This window comes from Dendrobates tinctorius, unplaced genomic scaffold (assembly GCF_039654945.1).
Source record: "Dendrobates tinctorius isolate UK_male_01 unplaced genomic scaffold, ASM3965494v1 ptg000046l, whole genome shotgun sequence".
In the NCBI taxonomy this organism is placed as follows: Eukaryota; Metazoa; Chordata; class Amphibia; order Anura; family Dendrobatidae; genus Dendrobates; species Dendrobates tinctorius.
The window spans coordinates 83,335,325-83,354,671 of NW_027361714.1; the positions used below are offsets into that span (position 1 = coordinate 83,335,325).

The 19,347-nt window shown below is 42.6% G+C and overlaps 1 protein-coding gene across 2 annotated transcripts in view; it reads left to right on the forward strand.

The window, feature by feature from the left end:
• Positions 1-10,599, forward strand: part of BEND3 (BEN domain containing 3) — a 30,224-nt gene extending 19,625 nt beyond the window's left edge. For both annotated transcript variants that reach the window (XM_073576078.1, XM_073576079.1), the window contains exons 3-4: positions 5,928-6,121; positions 7,414-10,599. In XM_073576078.1, the coding sequence (XP_073432179.1) occupies positions 5,928-6,121; positions 7,414-9,645 (2,426 nt within the window). In that variant the 3' untranslated portion in view covers positions 9,646-10,599. The remainder of the gene's footprint in view (positions 1-5,927; positions 6,122-7,413) is intronic.
• The last annotated feature ends 8,748 nt before the right edge of the window (positions 10,600-19,347 follow it).

Sequence of the window (19,347 nt, forward strand, 5' to 3'; positions counted from 1 at the left end):
TTTGAGTGATGCTGGCTATAAGGCTTATAAGATTCAATAATGGCAAATTCAGTTTTTCTTCGCCATTACAGTTAATGCAGAGACAGAGAAGGGAGCTAGCTTACTAAACTGAGGCAGACAGCCAACTTTCTTCAAACATATTACCATTCATGTGCCAACACAGAGAGGAGAAACTCCCTTTTCCAGGACGTCCACCTGACAGCACCATGGAGGACGTCCTCCTCCTCCTTACAGGGACAGGAAAGCACACGAGAGGTTAAAAGGCCCCGTCCCACCCCTTTCCCTCAGTGTCTTTCCTGTCCCTGCACGGAGGGACATACGAGAGGAGCAGGAAGATTACCTGAGGGCGCAGGGGGATCGGGCGGCCAGTCCAAACCTTCCCCCTGTTAGGATGCCCAGGGCCGACACTTCCCGGTGGGGAGTCCCTCTGCCCCAAAGCCAGGAGCAGGACGTCGCTCCTGGAGGAAGCCTCTCCTCCCGGTGGGAGGCTCTCGGCTCCAGGCCACGCGGCAGTCGCCCGGGTCCCCGCAGGCAGCGAGCGATGCGGGCGCCGGCGCGACATACAGACCGCGCGGTGGTTGCGGCTGGAAGCGCTTGCCCCGCACGCAGCCGACGGTGTGGGCGCCGGCGACAGAGAACCCGGGGCAGTTGGAGCCGGGTCCCCGCAGAAAGCCGGATGGGCGCCGCCATTGCAGGACGCTCGGTGGGCGGGGCTTCAGAACAGGAAGCGGAAGTGGCCGGCGCGCGGCGATGACGTCACGCGCCGATTTGAAAACAGCGCGCCAGCAGCCTGGGCACGCTAGCAGCTCAGTGCACGCCAGCAGCCTGCCGCACCAGCAGCTCTCACCACACGCCAGCAGCTCACCGCAGACCAGGAGTTCACCGCACGCTAGCAGCTCACCGCAGGCAACAGCTGCTTCAGTGGTATGGACCCAGAGGCGCCAGCCGACAGAGGGGTAAGTGTGTCTGGCGCAATCCAACCCCCACACGGCCTTCCCCGCAGCCCAGGACAACTGACCCGACTATCCCTGTTCTGTATCGTACAGGAGAAGGGTAACCCAGCCCCCCCGACAGAGGTTAAGGACTCGGTAAAGGCCACATCTAAGTCTGTCAGATGCCCGGTTTGCAGGGTAAAGCTGCCAGACAACTATACCAAGACTCTCTGCGGACTCTGCACTTCAAGGGTCGTAAGAGACGAGCAGCTGTCCCTCCTGGCCGAGATGCGATCCTTGATTCGGGAGGAAGTACAGGCCTCCAGATCCAGTCTCTCACGGCAGCAGTCCCCTAGTCCGGGGCCAAGCCGGAAGCGGCCGAGGTGGGAGATGGAGCTAGCCTAGGAGACAAGTTCGCCTGAAGGGTCAGACCCCCGGGACTCGGATCCCGAGGAGGGGGAGATCCCGACTGACAGGAGGGACCAAGGCAGGAAATACCTGTTTAAGTTAGAGGACACCGAGGACTTGGTGCAGGCGGTAAGGAACACCATGCAGATAGAGGAGGTTCCAAAACCGCAGTCCCGACAGGACCTGATGTTTGGGGGACTGGTCGCTCGGAAACAAACTGTGTTCCCCGTAAGCGAACACATTAAGACAATGGTCCTAGAAGAATGGAAAGAGGCAGAACGGCGACTTGTACTGTCTCGGGACTTTAAGAGCCGACTGCCCGTTGACCCAGAGGAAACATGATTGTCGGAGGAAATTCCTAAAATCGATGTTCCTGTAGCTAGGGTGACCAAAAAAACCGCCATCCCCGTCGAGGACTCATCAAGTCTCAGAGACCCGATGGACCGGAAGGCGGATATTCTGTTAAAGAGAACATGGGAATCGGCAGCTGCCCTTACTAAGGTTAACATAGCAGAAACCTCAGTGGCCAGGTCCATGTTCCTATGGGTGGAGCAGATGGAAGAGCATTTATCCAACAAGACCCCTAGATCTGAGATCCTAGCTTCCCTCCCTCTGATGAAATCAGCCACTGCGTTCCTTTCAGACACATCGGCCGAATCAGTAAGATTCGCAGCCAGAAACGGCTCCCTTTCCAACGCAGCTAGGCGAGCGGTTTGGCTGAAGTCTTGGTCTGGGGATAACGCTTCAAAGGCAAAGCTTTGCTCCATCCCCTTTTCAGGCTCAAGGGTGTTCGGGCCAGCTCTAGATAGCATCCTAGAGCAGGTGTCTGACAAAAACAAGGGGTTTTCAGAAGAAAAACCCAAGCGTCCCCAGTCCTTTCGTAGAGGGTCCTTTTTCAGGAGACAGACCGATTTTAGGAGCCAGGGTAGATCCAACAGGGGCTCCTTTAGAAACACTCGGAGTCAAGGGGGAGAAGCAAGGCCCCTCTTTTCGTGTCATCCTTCAGGTCTAGAAGGCAATGACGCCATAGGTGTCGGGGGAAGACTGCGACGATTCGCAGCAAGGTGGCGCCAGGTAACCCAGAACCGGTGGGTCCTCAGAACCATCACAGAAGGGTACAGCATAGAATGTTATTCCCCTCCCCCCGACAGATACATCGCCCCCACCGTAGTCCCGGAAGACTCTACCATGTGGGCAGACCTACAGGACCTGCTCCGGTCAGAGGTTATAGTGCCAGTTCCGCAGCAGGAGAGGGGAAAAGGTCATTACTCTTCCCTATTCTCCATTACAAAACCATGTGGCGAGGCCAGAACAATTATAAACTTAAAACCCCTAAATGCCTGGGTGGTATACAAAAGGTTTCGAATGGAATCAATACGCTCAGTGATTCAACTTATAGACAGGGATGCTGTCATGTGTACTCTGGACCTGAAGAGTGCATACTATCAGGTCCCCATCCATCCCGCATCTCAAAGCCTATTAAGATTCGCAATCAGTCTACCATCCCGGACCTGCCACTTCCAGTTCCAGTGCCTTCCGTTCGGGCTGGCTTCGGCCCCTCGAATATTTACAAAGCTGGTAGCGGAGGTGGTAGCCTACCTGAGAAAGCAGGGAGTCATTATAATACCGTATCTAGATGACTTTCTCCTAGTCGCAGGATCAGAAGAAAGGCTCATCCAGGACAGGAGCCGAACGATCAAAACACTGGAGTATCTCGGCTGGCTGATCAACGACCAGAAGTCAGACCTAAAACCAGAAAGCAGGAAGATCTTCCTGGGAGTCCTTCTGGATTCAAGAGACAGAATATCCCGGCTACCGAGAAAAAAGCAGCAGACAATTCAAGACAGAGTCAAGGGACTACTGAGACACCGCTCCTCCATAAGAGGTGCAATGGAAGTTCTGGGTCTGATGACGGCTTGCATTCCATGCGTCAGATGGGCCCAGTCCCATTCGAGGCCCCTGCAAAAGGAAATCCTCGCAGGATGGAACAGGCGTCAGGATTCTCTCGATGGGCCCATATCCTTACCAGACACGGCAAGAAGATCCCTGCGGTGGTGGATACAGCCCCAGAACTTACAGGTGGGCGTGCTATGGACAACCTCGCCGTACGTGGTAATCACCACAGACGCCAGTACGTGGGAATGGGGAGCCCACGTAAAAGGGAGAATTTTTCAAGGAAGATGGCCGGTCAGCATCAGAAGCAGATCCTCCAACTTCAGGGAGCTCTATGCAGTCTGGGAAGCCCTGCGTCAGAACCGGTCGGTAGTGAGAAATCGACATGTCTGGATATTGCCCGACAACACTACGGCAGTCTCATTCCTGAAGCACCAGGGAGGTCCGAGACATCGACCACTCCAGGCACTCGCAGGACGAATATTCGCCTGGGCAGAAGAGGTGGTCCTCTCCGTAACGGCAATCCACCTAGAGGGTTCTCAGAACGTAGTAGCAGACTATCTAAGCAGACAGTGGGTCAGCCCGACAGAGTGGGAACTAAACGAAGAAATCTTCCATCAGCTTTGTCAGCGTTGGGGGACCCCCAGTATAGACCTGTTTGCAAACCGGAAGAACTCAAAGGTCGCCAGATTCTACTCCTTGAACCCAGCAGATCACCCGGACGGAGTAGATGCCCTGAGCCAGGCCTGGACGGAACCCCTCTTGTATGCATTCCCGCCACTGGTGCTGACACCGGTGGTACTCAGGAAGATCTGCGAGGACCGCGCGTCGGTGATATTAATAGTGCCATACTGGCCAAAGAGAATCTGGTTTCCGCTGCTAGGAGCCATGGCAGTAGGAAACCCAGTCGAGCTACCCCTGAAGGGAGATGTTATCCACCAGGGGCCGATTCGCCATCCAGACCCAGCAAGGCTACGCCTCTCGGCATGGATCCTGAAAGGGACATCCTGAGAGCGAAGGGCTTATCTGAGCAGGTTATATCCACTCTACTGGCCAGCAGGAAACCGGTAACATCCGCAATCTACAGAAAAATATGGAAGAGATTCTGCCTGGAAGGTGGCAGGTCCGACCTCTCGGCAGGTACCCCTGACCTCCCTAGTGTCCTAGACTTTCTGCAGTCGGGATATAATAAGGGGCTTAAACCCAGCACGTTAAAGGTCCAGATCTCGGCTTTGAGCGCCTTCTTCGACTACCCTTAGCCTCCCATCCTTGGGTGGTAAGATTCATAAAGGCCACGCAGCGTCTTCGCCCCACAATTAGGCAGCTCACCCCGCCCTGGGACCTCGGCCTGGTACTCAGATCTTTATGTAGGGACCCCTACATGCCTAGTGATAGAATGTCCATTTCGACTCTCTCTCGAAAGACGGCTTTCCTTGTAGCCATCACCACGGCCAAAAGAATAGGGGAGATCCAGGCCCTGTCCACCAAGGATCCATATCTCCAGATCAGAGACGATCATATAACCTTAAGATTAGATCCGGCTTTTATCCCCAAGGTAGCCTCTTACCAGAATATAAATCAGGAGATAGTGCTACCATCCTTCTGCAGCAATCCCCGCAATGAGTAAGAACAGCATCTCCACTCCGTAGATGTAAGACGGGCAGTTTTAAGCTATCTAGAGGCCACCAATGACTGGCGTATTGACTCAAACCTGTTCAACCTCTTCGGGGGTAAAAATAGGGGGAGAAAAGCCTCTAAGGCGTCCATCGCAAGATGGATCACATCAGTAATTTCAGACGCCTACCAGTCGGAAGGCGCCAACCCACCAGATACCTTAAGGGTCCACTCTACTAGGGCAGTTTCAGCCTCCTGGGCCGAGCGCGCAGGCGCCTCAGTCGAGCAGATTTGTAGAGCGGCAACCTGGGCCAGCCTGAATACATTTTGCAAGCACTACAAACTTGACGTGCTATCAGGCCAACATACCGCATTTGGGAGGAAAGTTCTCCAGGCGGTGATCCCACCCTGAGGAGGTGCTTTGGTACTCTCCATGGTGCTGTCAGGTGGACGTCCTGGAAAATAGGTATTAGACCTACCGGTAATGATGTTTCCAAGAGTCCATCCTGACAGCACGGGTAGTTCCCTCCCGGATAGGTTGTTATGTTAAGTTATGTCATATGATGTAATATGATGATACCATTAAAAGAGTTATAGCATTATCCACGCTGTGGTTCTTGTTAAGTCACTGAGGGAAAGGGGTGGGACGGGGCCTTTTAACCTCTCGTGTGCTTTCCTGTCCCTGTAAGGAGGAGGAGGACGTCCTCCATGGTGCTGTCAGGATGGACTCCTGGAAACATCATTACCGGTAGGTCTAATACCTATTTTTTTGTTATTACGTACCCATATGTGAAGTTTTCTGGACTATGGAACTCCTGACATTGAAACAATGGGGTAGCTATTATCATGAAAGTATATTAATAGATGCAATCAATTTAAAAAATAATTACTTTTATCTGATTGGATATTACATTTAAAACTTCCTTAGAAGCCATTTTAAATAGAAAATCCAACCAACTCAATTTTTTTCAAAAATCACCTTACGTGGTGCAGGAGGGAGACTGGTGGTAATTTTGGCCAACATCTATATCTCGGTAATTATATTACATGTTTGATATTAGTGTTTTCTGAACTTTACAGTCAAAGTTGTAAAAGTGGAATTACCGTGTGAAGAGGATCAACTGGTTTGTTCCCGTTCCATTTCTGTACGGAAGTTAATTCCAGAATCTTCTGTTAACTGTCAGTTCAGTAAAAGGAAACAAGTCCTTAATACGTATGAAACTTCAAGCAACGATGCTGAAATTATTGTAAAGAAAAGAAGATTTGTCCCAGAGGTGATTAAATATAATTTTTAGTTTCCAAGCAAAACTTGTTTAAATGGGGTTGCCCCCGTTCAGAAAACTTTGGGCTTTAAGTTGCAGCAGTTATAATAAAACAAATTGAGTGCACTTATCCCTCCCCCCCAAGGTCCAGCGCTGACTCTCTGCCGTTGCCCTATCTCTGTTTGTCTGAAGGGTTGGTTTAACATTGACTGCACTGCAGCCAAGCTGAATTTTAACTACGGTATATAGAGCATCATTGATCGCATAAAAAACATACTGGCACTGTAGCTTTTAATCAATGCATAAATGTGGTTAAGAGAAAAAGTTTTATTACATATGGAAATGAGGATGCCACCCTGCACACTTGTCATTGCCAAGGACTCGCTGCACCTTTTGCGCTGCCTCAATTACAATATTTTGCCCTTTGCCTCATGGTGATTGGCAGTGTTCTATTTGGACCATTGCCTCATTTAATAGCTAGCCCTGCACATACTGACACTGGATCAGCTAAACGCATGCATATATACTGTAGTGTTAGTGTGTGCAGGGGCAGAGTTCTCATCCTTCTCTCCTATGTATAGAATTCATTTGCTGCACAGAGAAGTGACGAGGAGCACAGAAGTCAATCATTTAGCTTGGCTACATTGGCAGAGCCGATTAGCTCACTGGCTGCAGTGCTATCTACGTGATGTCTTTTTTTTTTTTTTTTTTTAACAAACTGCTGGCAGTGCTGAACATTTTCTGAAAGGGAACAATCCCTTTTAAATGGGGTACTCCCATCTCCAAGATCCTATCCCAATGTGTAGTAGGTATAGTAGTAATAATAATAATATTAGCGAATACCTCCAGTTAGAAATGTATAGTTTTTCTGATTCACTATGTCTCTTTCCGCATGCGCAGGCATTGCAGGATTTTAGCTAGTTGCTGGTGGTCATAACCATGGATATCTAAGGTCCTGCAATGCATGCGCATGAGGAAAGAGACATAGCGAATCAGAAAAACTATACTACATTTCCAATTGGAGGTATTTGCTAATATTATTACTACACATACTACATATTGCGATAGAATCTTGGAGATGGGAATACCTCTCAAGACTTGTGTTGTGATGATCATACTGAATGCTCATAAGAGTCTAGGTTGTTTGACCTATATCAATTTATGTTTTGTGTGTAGTAAAGTATAATATTCCGCAAGTATCAAAATAGACCTGACTTTTTAAGTTTATTTTTTAATAATTTCATCATTTGTTAGCTTTGCTTCTAATACTCCCTTGTGTTAATTACTTATCTTTTGTATTTTAGACTTTTCTTTCATGTATGAGAAACAGAGAGCCTGAGCCTTCAAACTTGGAATTAAGAAATAATTCTGTGCCCCACAGTGCTTCTTCCGATGAAGGAGACGAAATGTTCAATGAAATTACCTCTTCTCATAAAAAGCCTTTATACGGTATTTCGCATAAAATCACAGAGAAAAGAAATCCTTTTGCTTCGGATCTCACATTATCTAATGACATTTATGACAGAGGAAATCAGATCAGCACTTCAAATATTCGCATACTTACCGACTTGCGTAAACGCGATTCTAGCAGTAATGGTATGAGTTCCCAAATGAGTGATGACTCAAACATATACTCCTTAATACAAAAAATGTTTTTCACTCTCAACACCCTTAATTCCAATATGACACAGCTCCACAGTAAAGTTGACCTTCTTTCTCTTGAGGTAAATAGAATAAAGAAAAAAGTGAGTCCTCATGAAATGGTGGCAGAATTTCACCCACCACCTGAGTATCAGCTAACTAGCACTGAGCTAAAGCAAGTCTTAGATCAAAGTTCCTCAGCAGGTGATCTCGCATGCCGGCTATTGGTTCAACTGTTTCCTGAACTTTTTGGAAGTAATACATTGCCTAGAAACTGTAACACTTGTGGATTCTCCAGAAAAAATAAACTTGAATCCCTTCATCTCCAGCTCATTAGAAACTATGTAGAAGCATGCTATCCTGCTGTTAAGAACACTACTGTATGGCAAGTTGATGTCTTGCCTCAGATAAATGACTTCTTTAATCGATTTTGGGCTGAAAGAGAAATGGAGAGCACTCGTGAAATGCAGACCACTAATTTTTTTGAAAGTTCACCAAGTGAAAATGTTCACTTTATTGAAAATAAGGAGCAAGAGGAAAATGAGTGTCAAGAGAGGGCCAATGCTCTTGTCTCAGAGTTTTCTGTCAATTCACAGGATTTAAGCGAGTATTTAGAAGAGGCTTCATCTCCTGGTGAATTTGCAGTGTTTTTGTTTCACAGATTATTTCCCGAAATATTTAACCAAAGAAAATTCGGAGACCGATATTTTGTAGATCCTGAAAGTTTTAATCTAGATCCGCATCGGTTACAAGTGATCCGCCAATATACCGAGATCTATTTTCCAGAAGTGCAAGAAGAAGAGGTTTGGCTGCAGCAGTGTGTATATAGAATAAATGATGAGCTGGAAAGCATGTTTTTGGATGGGAGTGAATGTGATGATGCTAGAGATGACTGTTTTGAGTCAAACTCGCTTGATGATTTGACTGGAATAAAGGTAGAAGATGGTGCAGATCAAGAAAAGCCAGGAAGGAGATCTAAAAAAATATGGCTTGTTCCATTTGACTTTGATAAGTTTGACCTTCCTCAACCAGACTTTGAGGTTCCTTTTCCACAATTCCTGCTTAGCAAAGAGCAAATTAAAAATATATATGAGACTAGCTTGTCAATTGGCAATTTTGCTTCTCGGCTTCTAGTTCGTTTGTTTCCTGAGCTTTTCACACATGAGAACCTACGAAAACAATATAACTGCAGTGGATCATTAGGCAAGAAACCACTTGATCCTGTTCGCATAAAACTTATCCGACATTACGTTCAGATACTATATCCCAGAGCAAAGAGTGACAGAGTTTGGACTCTGGAATTTGTAGGAAAGCTGGATGAGCGGTGTCGTAGAAGGGATACCGAACAAAGGAGATCTTACCAGCAGCAGAGGAAGATCTACGTTCCAATGCCTGAGAGGCAAGACTTTGTGTCTTTTGACTTGAACACTGAAAGATATAGAGATCTTATTGAAGGACCACCTCTCCCTCCTGAACGAAGCACAAAGGACTTTTGCAAAATACCACTAGATAAGATTGTGGTTCCACCTCCCGACTTTCCAGTGCCTTCAGTGTATTTGTTAAGTGACAAAGAAATTAGGGACATTGTTCAGCAGAGTCTTTCTGTTGGAAATTTTGCTGCCAGGTTACTGGTAAGACTTTTTCCAGAATTATTTACTCCAGAGAATTTAAGACTTCAATACAACCACTCAGGTGCATGCAATAAGAAGCAGCTTGATCCGCTAAGATTGAGGCTAATTCGACATTATGTGGAGGCAGTGTACCCTGTGGACAAGATGGAGGAAGTATGGCATTACGAATGTATTCCTAGTATTGATGAAAGGTGCCGACGCCCAAACAGAAAAAAATGTGACATACTTAAAAAAGCTACAAAAAGTCAAAATAGTAACTGCTGAAAAAAACTGTTAGTAAAATATTTTGATTTTTTTTTGTAATTTTTTTTTCTAGCGCTGCTTTAACATGTCTTCTTCTGAGTATTACAGTTGTAGGACAATGTTACTAGTACTTTCCAGAATGTGAGATCGATTGCATATTTGCACTCCATTATTTTTTTTTTTTATTTTATGCTGTTGGGTTTCTTGATATCATATTTTTTTTTTTTTGCATTTTTGTTTTATATTTTGTCTTATTTTAGAAGGTATAATGTTTTGTAGCCAATGTTTCGTAGGCTCTTAGGGTATTAAGTGGTTGATTAGTATTTTTATTGCTGAGCTGAGATTTATTGTGTACATGAAAACATCAAAAGAACTTTCTTGATGGTTTTGTTTTTCATACATTCCCTTGAAAATTGATTTTCCACAGAACAATGGTCAAACCCAGATGGTAATAGTTTCATTTTTTGTTTTTAAATGTTTAATAGAAATACTATATTTTTTTAATTAAAAGTAAGAATGTTGCTGAGAAAAATAAGGTAATATAAAAAGTCTACTTGAAAAACAAGATAACACAAATGTGTCATGAGTCCTAAATTTTAGATTTTCTACAGTATATCTAGATGTGACATGTCACACCTTAGGCTTTTACTTGTAATATACAACATTATGTAAGAGTGTAAGTAGCGAGTAGCACTAGAAGCTTGGTTACCCAAGCATATTTCAGGCCTGTAATGCCTTAAATACCTAATATTTCAACAAACACAGGATAGAATCTCAGCGAATCTAAGTAGATAATCCTATTGGTATAATTCTCACATTTTTTATGCATATTTTTTTGAGGCGTGGGACCTGAAAAAAGAAGTATAATTTATATTTGTATATATTTTTTTTGTTATCTATTCCCAGTGTGTATGCAGGCAAAGCATGAGATTGCCTGGTTCAAAGCAAAAAATAAATCTTTCATTTCAAAGGTTACTTTTAAGACCCCAAGCGATCACAATGTAATGTGTAGGAACTTGGTCGTAAGTGTAACGTTCTTATGCAGCACCGCCAAATGGGAAGCATTTCACATTGTGTGCTTAAAATCAGTTGGCTATACATGTAATGCAGGGATGCAGTTCTGTGGGACCCCGAACCATTGGGACACAAATTTTCTTGTCTGCGACTTGGTAGTTCTAAAGCCAACTGCTTCCTTCTTATGCAGATAAATGAGTTGCATTTTTACATGTTCCCTTCTGCCTTCCCTGCACAAATCAAAGATTTCAATGCAGGTGTTGCTGCTAAAATCTATTTCTCATATCTCCATCATATAAACGTGCAAAAAGGCAAACCTTAGAAGCCTTGGGAACCAATTGGTGCCCTGTGGTCTATAGTATCTGCAGCATTATTTTATCAGTGTGTCAGTTGTATATTACAGCACACATTGCTGGTGAAAATACTTACGGTACATTTCATAAATGTTCAAAGGCTTAAAGGCATATACAAGTGCTTCTCACTAAATTAGAATATCATCAAAAAGTTAATTTATTTCAGTTCTTCAATACAAAAATGTAAACTCTATGTAATGAGTCATTACAAACAGTGATCTATTTCAAGTGTTTTTCTGTTTATGTTGATGCTTATGGTTTACAGACAATGTTAAACCCAAAAGTCATTATCTCAGTAAATTAGAATACTTTATCACACCATCTTGAAAAATTATTTTAAAATCAGAAATGTTGGCCTATTGAAATGTATATTCAGTAAATGCACTCAATACTTGGTCGGGGCTCCTTTGTCATCAATTACTGAATCAATGCAGTGTGGCATGGAAGCAATCAGCCTGTGGCACTGCTGAGGTGTTATGGAAGCCCAGGTTGCTTTGATAGCAGCCTTTAGCTCATCTGCATTGTTGGGTCTGATGTCTCATCTTCCTCTTGACTATACCCCATAGATTCTCTATGGGGTTAAGGTCAGGTTAGTTTGCTGGCCAATCAAGTATAGTGATACTGTTCGTTTTTAAACCAGTTATTGGTACTTTCGGCAGTGTGGACAGGTGCCTGGTCCTGCCGGAGAATGAAATGAAATTTCCATCTCCAAAAAGCTTGTAGGCAGAAGGAAGCATGAAGTGCTCTATAATTTTCTGGTAGACGGCTGCGCTGACTTTGATTTTGATAAAACACAGTAGACCTATACCAGCAGATGACATGGCTCCCCAAACCATCACTGATTGTGGAAACTTCACACTAGACCTCAAGCAGCTTGGATTGTGTGCCTCTCCACTCTTCCTCCAGACTCTGGGACCTTGATTTCCAAATGAAATTCAACATTTACTTTCATCTGAAAACAACACTTTGGACCACTGAGCAACAGTCCAGTACTTTTCTCCTTGGCCCAGGTAAGATGCTTCTGGTGTTGTCTATTGGTCATGAGTGGCTTGACACAAGGAATGTGACACTTGTAGCCCATGTCCTGGATACGTCTTTGTGTGGTAACTCTTAAAGCAATGACTCCAGCAGCAGTCCCCTTTCAAATTTTTGAATGGCCTTTTCTTAACAATCCTATCAAGGCTGCAGTTATCCCGGTTGCCTCAGTACCTTTTTGTACCACACTTTTTTCTTCCACTCCACTTTCCATTAATATGCTTGGATACAGCACTCTGTGAACATCCAACTTTTTTAGCAATAACCTTTTGTGGCTTACCCTCCTTGTGGAGTGTGTCAATGACTGCCTTCTGGACATCTGTCAAGTCAGCAGTCTTCCCCATGATTGTGGAGCCTACTGAAACAGACTAAGTGACCTTTTTAAGCACTTAGGAAGCCTTTGCATGTTTTTTGTTATTCTAATTGAATAATGACTTTTGGGTTTTCATTGGCTGTAAGTTATAATCATCAACATTAACAGAAATAAACACATGAAATAGATCACTCTGTTTGTAATGACTCTATATAATGAGTTTCACTTTTTGTATTGCAGAACTGAAATTAACTTTTTGATGATATTCTAATTCAGTGAGAAGCACTTGTACTATAAATGTCATAAAACTTTCAAATGGGAAATAGTGTACCTTTTCAAGTCTTTTTTTTTTCTTTAATGTCCTTCAGGTCAGAAAAAGTCTGAATCTCTTATTCCTGTTTCCACGGATTCCTTAAGAGTATTTAGAAACACCGCCTGTGGAAGTACTGAGCTTAGAAGACAGTGCACGCATTTAGTAGTGGCAGCTCAGTAGCAAATCTATGGGTTCATATGCAACTCTGTGCACACACTTGAAGTGAGCGCTTCTAAACGTTTTCTTTTTAAAGTATGGTGGGGGGTAGGGGTCTCAGGGCCAGAACAGTCCCTATTATATATAATAAAACTTGTGAAACTATACTATTGTTTTGAAAAATAAGGAAAACCAGCATCAAACTTATAACATAGCTTTTCAAGCTTACTCGACAGACCAGCAGTGTATGGCTTGCAAAATTCCATGTGCAACACCTGAGATGATCAGTGTCGTACAAAGTCCAGGCCAAAGAGGAAAAAAATAAGTGGCACTCCCTGATGCAGTAAAACAATCCTTTATTCAATACAAGTGGTACATGGATGCAGGGGAGGACAGCAGCCGTTTTGCGTCGCTCACTGAGACGTGAAACGGCCGTCGTCTTCCATCAGACAAGAACAGGTATCTGCACTGCAATGGCTTAGCGTGCTATGTTAGCTGGAGTGTAGCTTTCAGCTTTTTTCCCCATTTTTTTTTTTTTTTTTTTCTTTTTAGAGTTTCTATTGGAGTCTCACAGGCAAAACAGGGTAATAAAGTAAATAATTTTATAAATTCTCTAAAGTGGTCTTAAAGCAGCCCTAGCAATAGATTCCACTATACAAACTACATACATTATTAATACATATCTTGGATCTGATGATGCTGGTATATTTATTTTGAAAATCTTTGTCAGAATGACATCCTTTCTGGACGTTTTCCACTGAGCTATTAATTGAAGTCCAGTTGGGCATATTTATACTGTTCTACATATTTTCAAAAGTTGTCCGGTTCAGTTATGAAATTAGCTATTTCTTAATGGCTTTTACCTCCTGAATTCAAATCTGACAATGAAACATTTAGTTGGCTCTTGTTTCTATGATATCAAAGTGTTTTCCGTTTACTGCTACATATAATGCAAAAAAACTTCAGTACTTTGAAACATTATTTTTGCAAATATAAAAATGCAGAATATTTTGTTATTTGAATTTTCTGATTTGTTTTTTTAAGAAACTTGGCAATAATTCAAATAACAAAAACCTGTTTAAACATTATTGCAAATTATAAACCGTTATGGAAATTGCACTACAAAATGTGGTCCTCACTCAGTGACAAATCTTTTTTGCTTATCTCTTGTACTCCTGCATCAGATCATCTCTCTTACATTTGTCCAACAGTAATCTGCAAGCATTGATGGATTCCATTTTCATTGATATCTTTTCACCATAGCCACAATATTTTGGTGAAATCTCTGTGTTTGTTGCTCACAGCTCTGCAGCATGTTGGAAAAAGGTCTAGATGTGAATGTAAGAAATGAATCTGTCCCCACATTTGACCTATCTAAACTAAATTATGAAGGAGCCAGAATGGCCCTGAAACGCATAGCAAAGAATAAAGTTTTTAACATTACCCCATTGTTACACTCATTAATACCAGTGGCAGAGATTAGCCAAATCACCATGCTTATTTCCCTCGCTTGCATTTTTTGGAGTCCAGTTGGTGGAGTAGCAGCTATTTGGACTTGCCATGCATTCTTCCCAGTGTTTTGCATGTTCTTGCACAACAGGCTCAGATGAGAACCTCTTACACTGTGGCTTAGTGGCTCCCAGTGTGATAGTGTGCTTTCTGCTTTTTTTTTCTTTTTCTTTCAGGAAGGGGGAGTTACCAGTCTGTGATGCTCTCCTGATCTTGCTGCAGAGCTGTGTGTGATTATAACTGACACATCTGCAGGTTCCTCTCAGCTTCCATCTCACAGGCAGACAGTTGCAGTATTGTTGCAATATAGTAGAGCTCAGCTAAAAGCTCTCCTGTTCTGTGTTAGTTGTCACACATTGGTAATTTCCCCTTCATGTAAAATAAGCTCTGAGGCTATCTTCTGGGCAACATCCTCGCCATAGCCTGAAATTGCTCATTTACATAAAGTGATCAATCATCTTTTATCAACAACAAGGTATAGGAGGCATACAGGGATGATTTTTTTGAGCAGTCTAGAACCTGTATTTCCATATTAATAGTTTAAATAGGTCAATTGTGCTGACAGATTATCTAAAGGACATATTACAGCCAAGAGCTTTATGTTTTGAGATATTTCACAAACTCTTCATTGTTTTCTGCTCCTGAGTTTCCCAAAATATTAGTTGCCGCGAATGCTATCCATGCAGCCTTTTCCTTGCAACAAATGGAGAAACTCCTCATCTTGAGGAAGCTTACAAATCTGAGGTCCAATAAACACTGCTTCCTTTATCTTTGCTTCACTTAACATTGGAACTTTTATCAATGAGATACTTTAATGATTTTTATCCATTACCTTTACAATGTTCTTCATTAGGCCCAACTTGATATACAATGGTGGTGACAAAATCTTATGTGGGTCAACAAGTGCAGGATTGAATGTCTGAGTGGCCAGTCTCTTTTCTTGTAGTGATATTCCCTTGCACCATTATTCCACTCACACAGAAGGCAGCAGTACATTGTGTATGTGTCCTGGAGACCAAGTAAGAAGACAACCACTTGTCACCATAGAGAGGCCCACAAATGTTGGTCATAGTTCAGGCATCTCAACAGCTGTTTCATGTTGTCATAGATTTCTTTCATGTGGACTGCATAATTAACTGGAATTGATATGACGCATTGCCATTATGAAGCAGGACAGGCATTTAGGTTTGTTTTGGATGAATCAATGAGGAGCCTCTATTCCTCTGGATTATGACTTATATTCAGCGCTTCCATTAAACTGTTGCATATGTGTGGAGCTCAACTCTGATCTATTCTGCAGCCAAAATACAGATTGTAGGTTTTCCTTATCATGGTAGTTAAATTTCTCCATAGTGATGTAAAAGTGACTTCTCCGCATATGTACCAAAAACTATCCACTTTGTTAATGCAAGAATGATGCATATCTGAAAAAAACAGAAACATATCAATATGCTAAGAAATTCTAAAACTGTATATCTTACGCAGAGCGCATTTATAAAAGTAGGTGATGCAACTGTTTGTAGGATTACAGCATCGGAGCCGAGTTGGCGTTTTTTGATTGGTTACCTGAACATGATAGAATACCGAAGGGTCAATAGACCAAATACATGTAATAGACTAGCTAGTAACAATGCAACAAGATGACGAAATAATAAAGACGTAATTTTTCTATAAGCTTAAATGAAAGGTGTTATAAATAATTACAACTGCCTCTTTATCTTGAAAATTTGGGCCGATCAGCAAATCTAAGCATCATATTCATTTTTATCACCACAAAATTAGTTAGGTTCAACTGTTTTTGGTCTCTGAACCAGTTTTTGCTGTAAAACAGTATTGGTCTCTCTGCCTAATAGTTGGGGTCATAAATAGTAAGGTATTTGAAAATTGGGTTTCTAAACCAGGAAAACAGGGTTCATCCCAAAGAAGTTGTGGTTACAAATGGTGAAAGTATTTTGTCACTGGCAATCTTTTTGTAAGTTCATAATTATAATATAGACAACCACAGCTAGCTGTTAATATGAACATTTTCTTTAACAGTTCATTCTGGGAGAATCGTGCCAACAACTTTTTTTTTTTTTTAATCTTCACCTCAACCAGTTTCTAATTCATATCACTTATTCAAAATGTAGTAGAAATTAAAAGCTTTGCAAATTCAACAAACCACATTTTCTACTCATCTGCAAACCATACCCCTAGTTCAAGCACAAACCCAACTCTGTCCTAACTAGCCCAGGAATAAGAACCACCTTCATGCCTCGCGTCATATGTGAAGTGCTCCTGCCCGGTTCTATTACTATTTTTTGTTATGGTTGGGTCTAAACTCAAAGGTCCCTGAAACTAGAAGTGGTGTCACTTGATTGACCAATTCTGACTGAGGTATGTTATTTGGAACTGAAAAAAATATCAGATGTGAAACGTACAACAAGTATGACTGACTGAACTTTTAATTATCATTGTGAGCATAAAATTTCCTTTGTGTTGTTTTTTTTTTACTCCATTATTGCCTCATTGTTTATGCTGCATGGTAAGAAGAAATGAAGACTTGAGCCAAGTTCACCTGTTATGGATTTAGGTTTCAGATTCAAAATCAAATACAGTCCAATCCAATTGATTGGGATTATGAAAGCCTACTCCCATGTTGCGGATTTGGTTATGCTTGCAGCATGTCCATTATCTTGGGGTCCAATTGTGGATATTCAGTAAACGCTCGCAATTAACATCAATGTATTTGTTAATCCGCAAATTTGGATTTAAATTGCAGATGTAATGTGGATGAAATATGCAGCGTGAACTTAGCGTAGACTGTTCGGCCCGCCAGTCTTGATGAATGGAGTGCTGGAATAAAATGCACCGAATTTAATGAGTTGTGTAACTCTTCAAGAAGTTGGAGCATTTTCCAGTTGTCTTGTGTATTCCATCAAATGGTCGCCAGTGACTGAAGTACATTTATTTTGTAATTCACGTTGCTTTTGTAGCGTAATGTATGATAAATCATGGCCCGGCTCCACACACTTTCCATAAAGTTGGCCGAGACCAGCATAACAAATACAAATTGCGCAAAAATGTTGCAACATTTCAGAATTCTGTCCAAAACTGTTTTATTCACTGGTCCCCAAGAGTATGTTGTTTCAAAGTTTAAATTGACTAAGGCTGCAAATTTGAAATCCGTACAATGTCAATATAAATTGTGGATATTAGTGATGAATTATACCCTTTGCAACGCAAAGGTGTGATACATAAAGTTTTCTTTGTACCTTGGAACTCGTACATGCGCAGTAGAGGATCCCATTGGTAGACTGCTGGGTAAAAGGACCATAACAAAAACTGATACAGTAGTTTATTAGCATGGGACACAGGTCTGTAAAGGAGCTCTACGGAGAGTTGCTTCATATTTTTAGGGATCTTATTTGCACTAGCAAGTAGGAGACAATACAGTACTTATTTAAATAAGACTTCATACCGTAAGTCATTAAAATAAAATCTTTTATATTGTTGCCGGGGAAATATATTACACTCTGACCATTCACATGGGTGAGCACCTATGTAATAATTGGCTCTCGCTTTGGTGGTTCCTCTTCTATTCTTTATTGGCTTTCCGATTATTAATTAGGGGTCCAGGATTGCAGATGGGAAATATTCTGCGATGGGTCCACATCACTGATGTCCATTTTTACCTAACAGATTGCATGAAATGGGATTGTCTTCATGTGACCGCTTGAAACTCCCCAATTTTCAGTTTTTTTTTCTGATACCTAAACCTTTTCCTTGAATTGCACATTTCTATTAAAGTTTGAAGGATTTTTTTTTTATTAAACATCAAAGTTTAAGAGTAAAAATATCCACTAGTTTATTTTCATATCCTAGAAATATTATATTTTAGATGTAGGATAAAAGTTGTACCATAAATATAATTTGTACCAGTCTGTATTTGATGTAAAGGCATATTCCGGCTCCATATACAGTGCCTACAAGTAGTATTCAACCCCCTGCAGATTTACACATTCGGAATTAACTTGGCATTGTGACATTTGGACTGTAGATCAGCCTGGAAGTGTGAAATGCACTGCAGCAAAAAAGAATGTTATTTCTTTGTTTAATTTTTTTTTAAATTGTGAAAAGTTTATTCAGAGGGTCATTTATTATTCAACCCCTCCAACCACCAGAATTCTGTTTGGTTCCCCTAAAGTATTAAGAAGTATTTCAGGCACAAAGAACAATGAGCTTCACATGTTTGGATTAATTATCTCTTTTTCCAGCCTTTTCTGACTATTTAAGACCCTCCCCAAACTTGTGAACAGCACTCATACATGGTCAACATGGGAAAGACAAAGGAGCATTCCAAGGCCATCAGAGACAAGATCGTGGAGGGTCACAAGGCTGGCAAGGGGTACAAAACCCTTTCCAAGGAGTTGGGCCTACCTGTCTCCACTGTTGGGAGCATCATCCGGAAGTGGAAGGCTTATGGAACTACTGTTAGCCTTCCACGGCCTGGACAGCCTTTGAAAGTTTCCTCCCGTGCCGAGGCCAGGCTTGTCCGAAGAGTCAAGGCTAACCCAAGGACAACAAGGAAGGAGCTCCGGGAAGATCTCATGGCAGTGGGGACATTGGTTTCAGTCAATACCATAAGTAACGTACTCCACCGCAATGGTCTCCGTTCCAGACGAGCCCGTAAGGTACCTTTACTTTCAAAGCGTCATGTCAAGGCTCGTCTACAGTTTGCTCATGATCACTTGGAGGACTCTGAGACAGACTGGTTCAAGGTTCTCTGGTCTGATGAGACCAAGATTGAGATCATTGGTGCCAACCACACACGTGACGTTTGGAGACTGGATGGCACTGCATACGACCCCAAGAATACCATCCCTACAGTCAAGCATGGTGGTGGCAGCATCATGCTGTGGGGCTGTTCCTCAGCCAAGGTGCCTGGCCATCTGGTCCGCATCCATGGGAAGATGGATAGCACGGCCTACCTGGAGATTTTGGCCAAGAACCTCCGCTCCTCCATCAAGGATCTTAAGATGGGTCGTCAT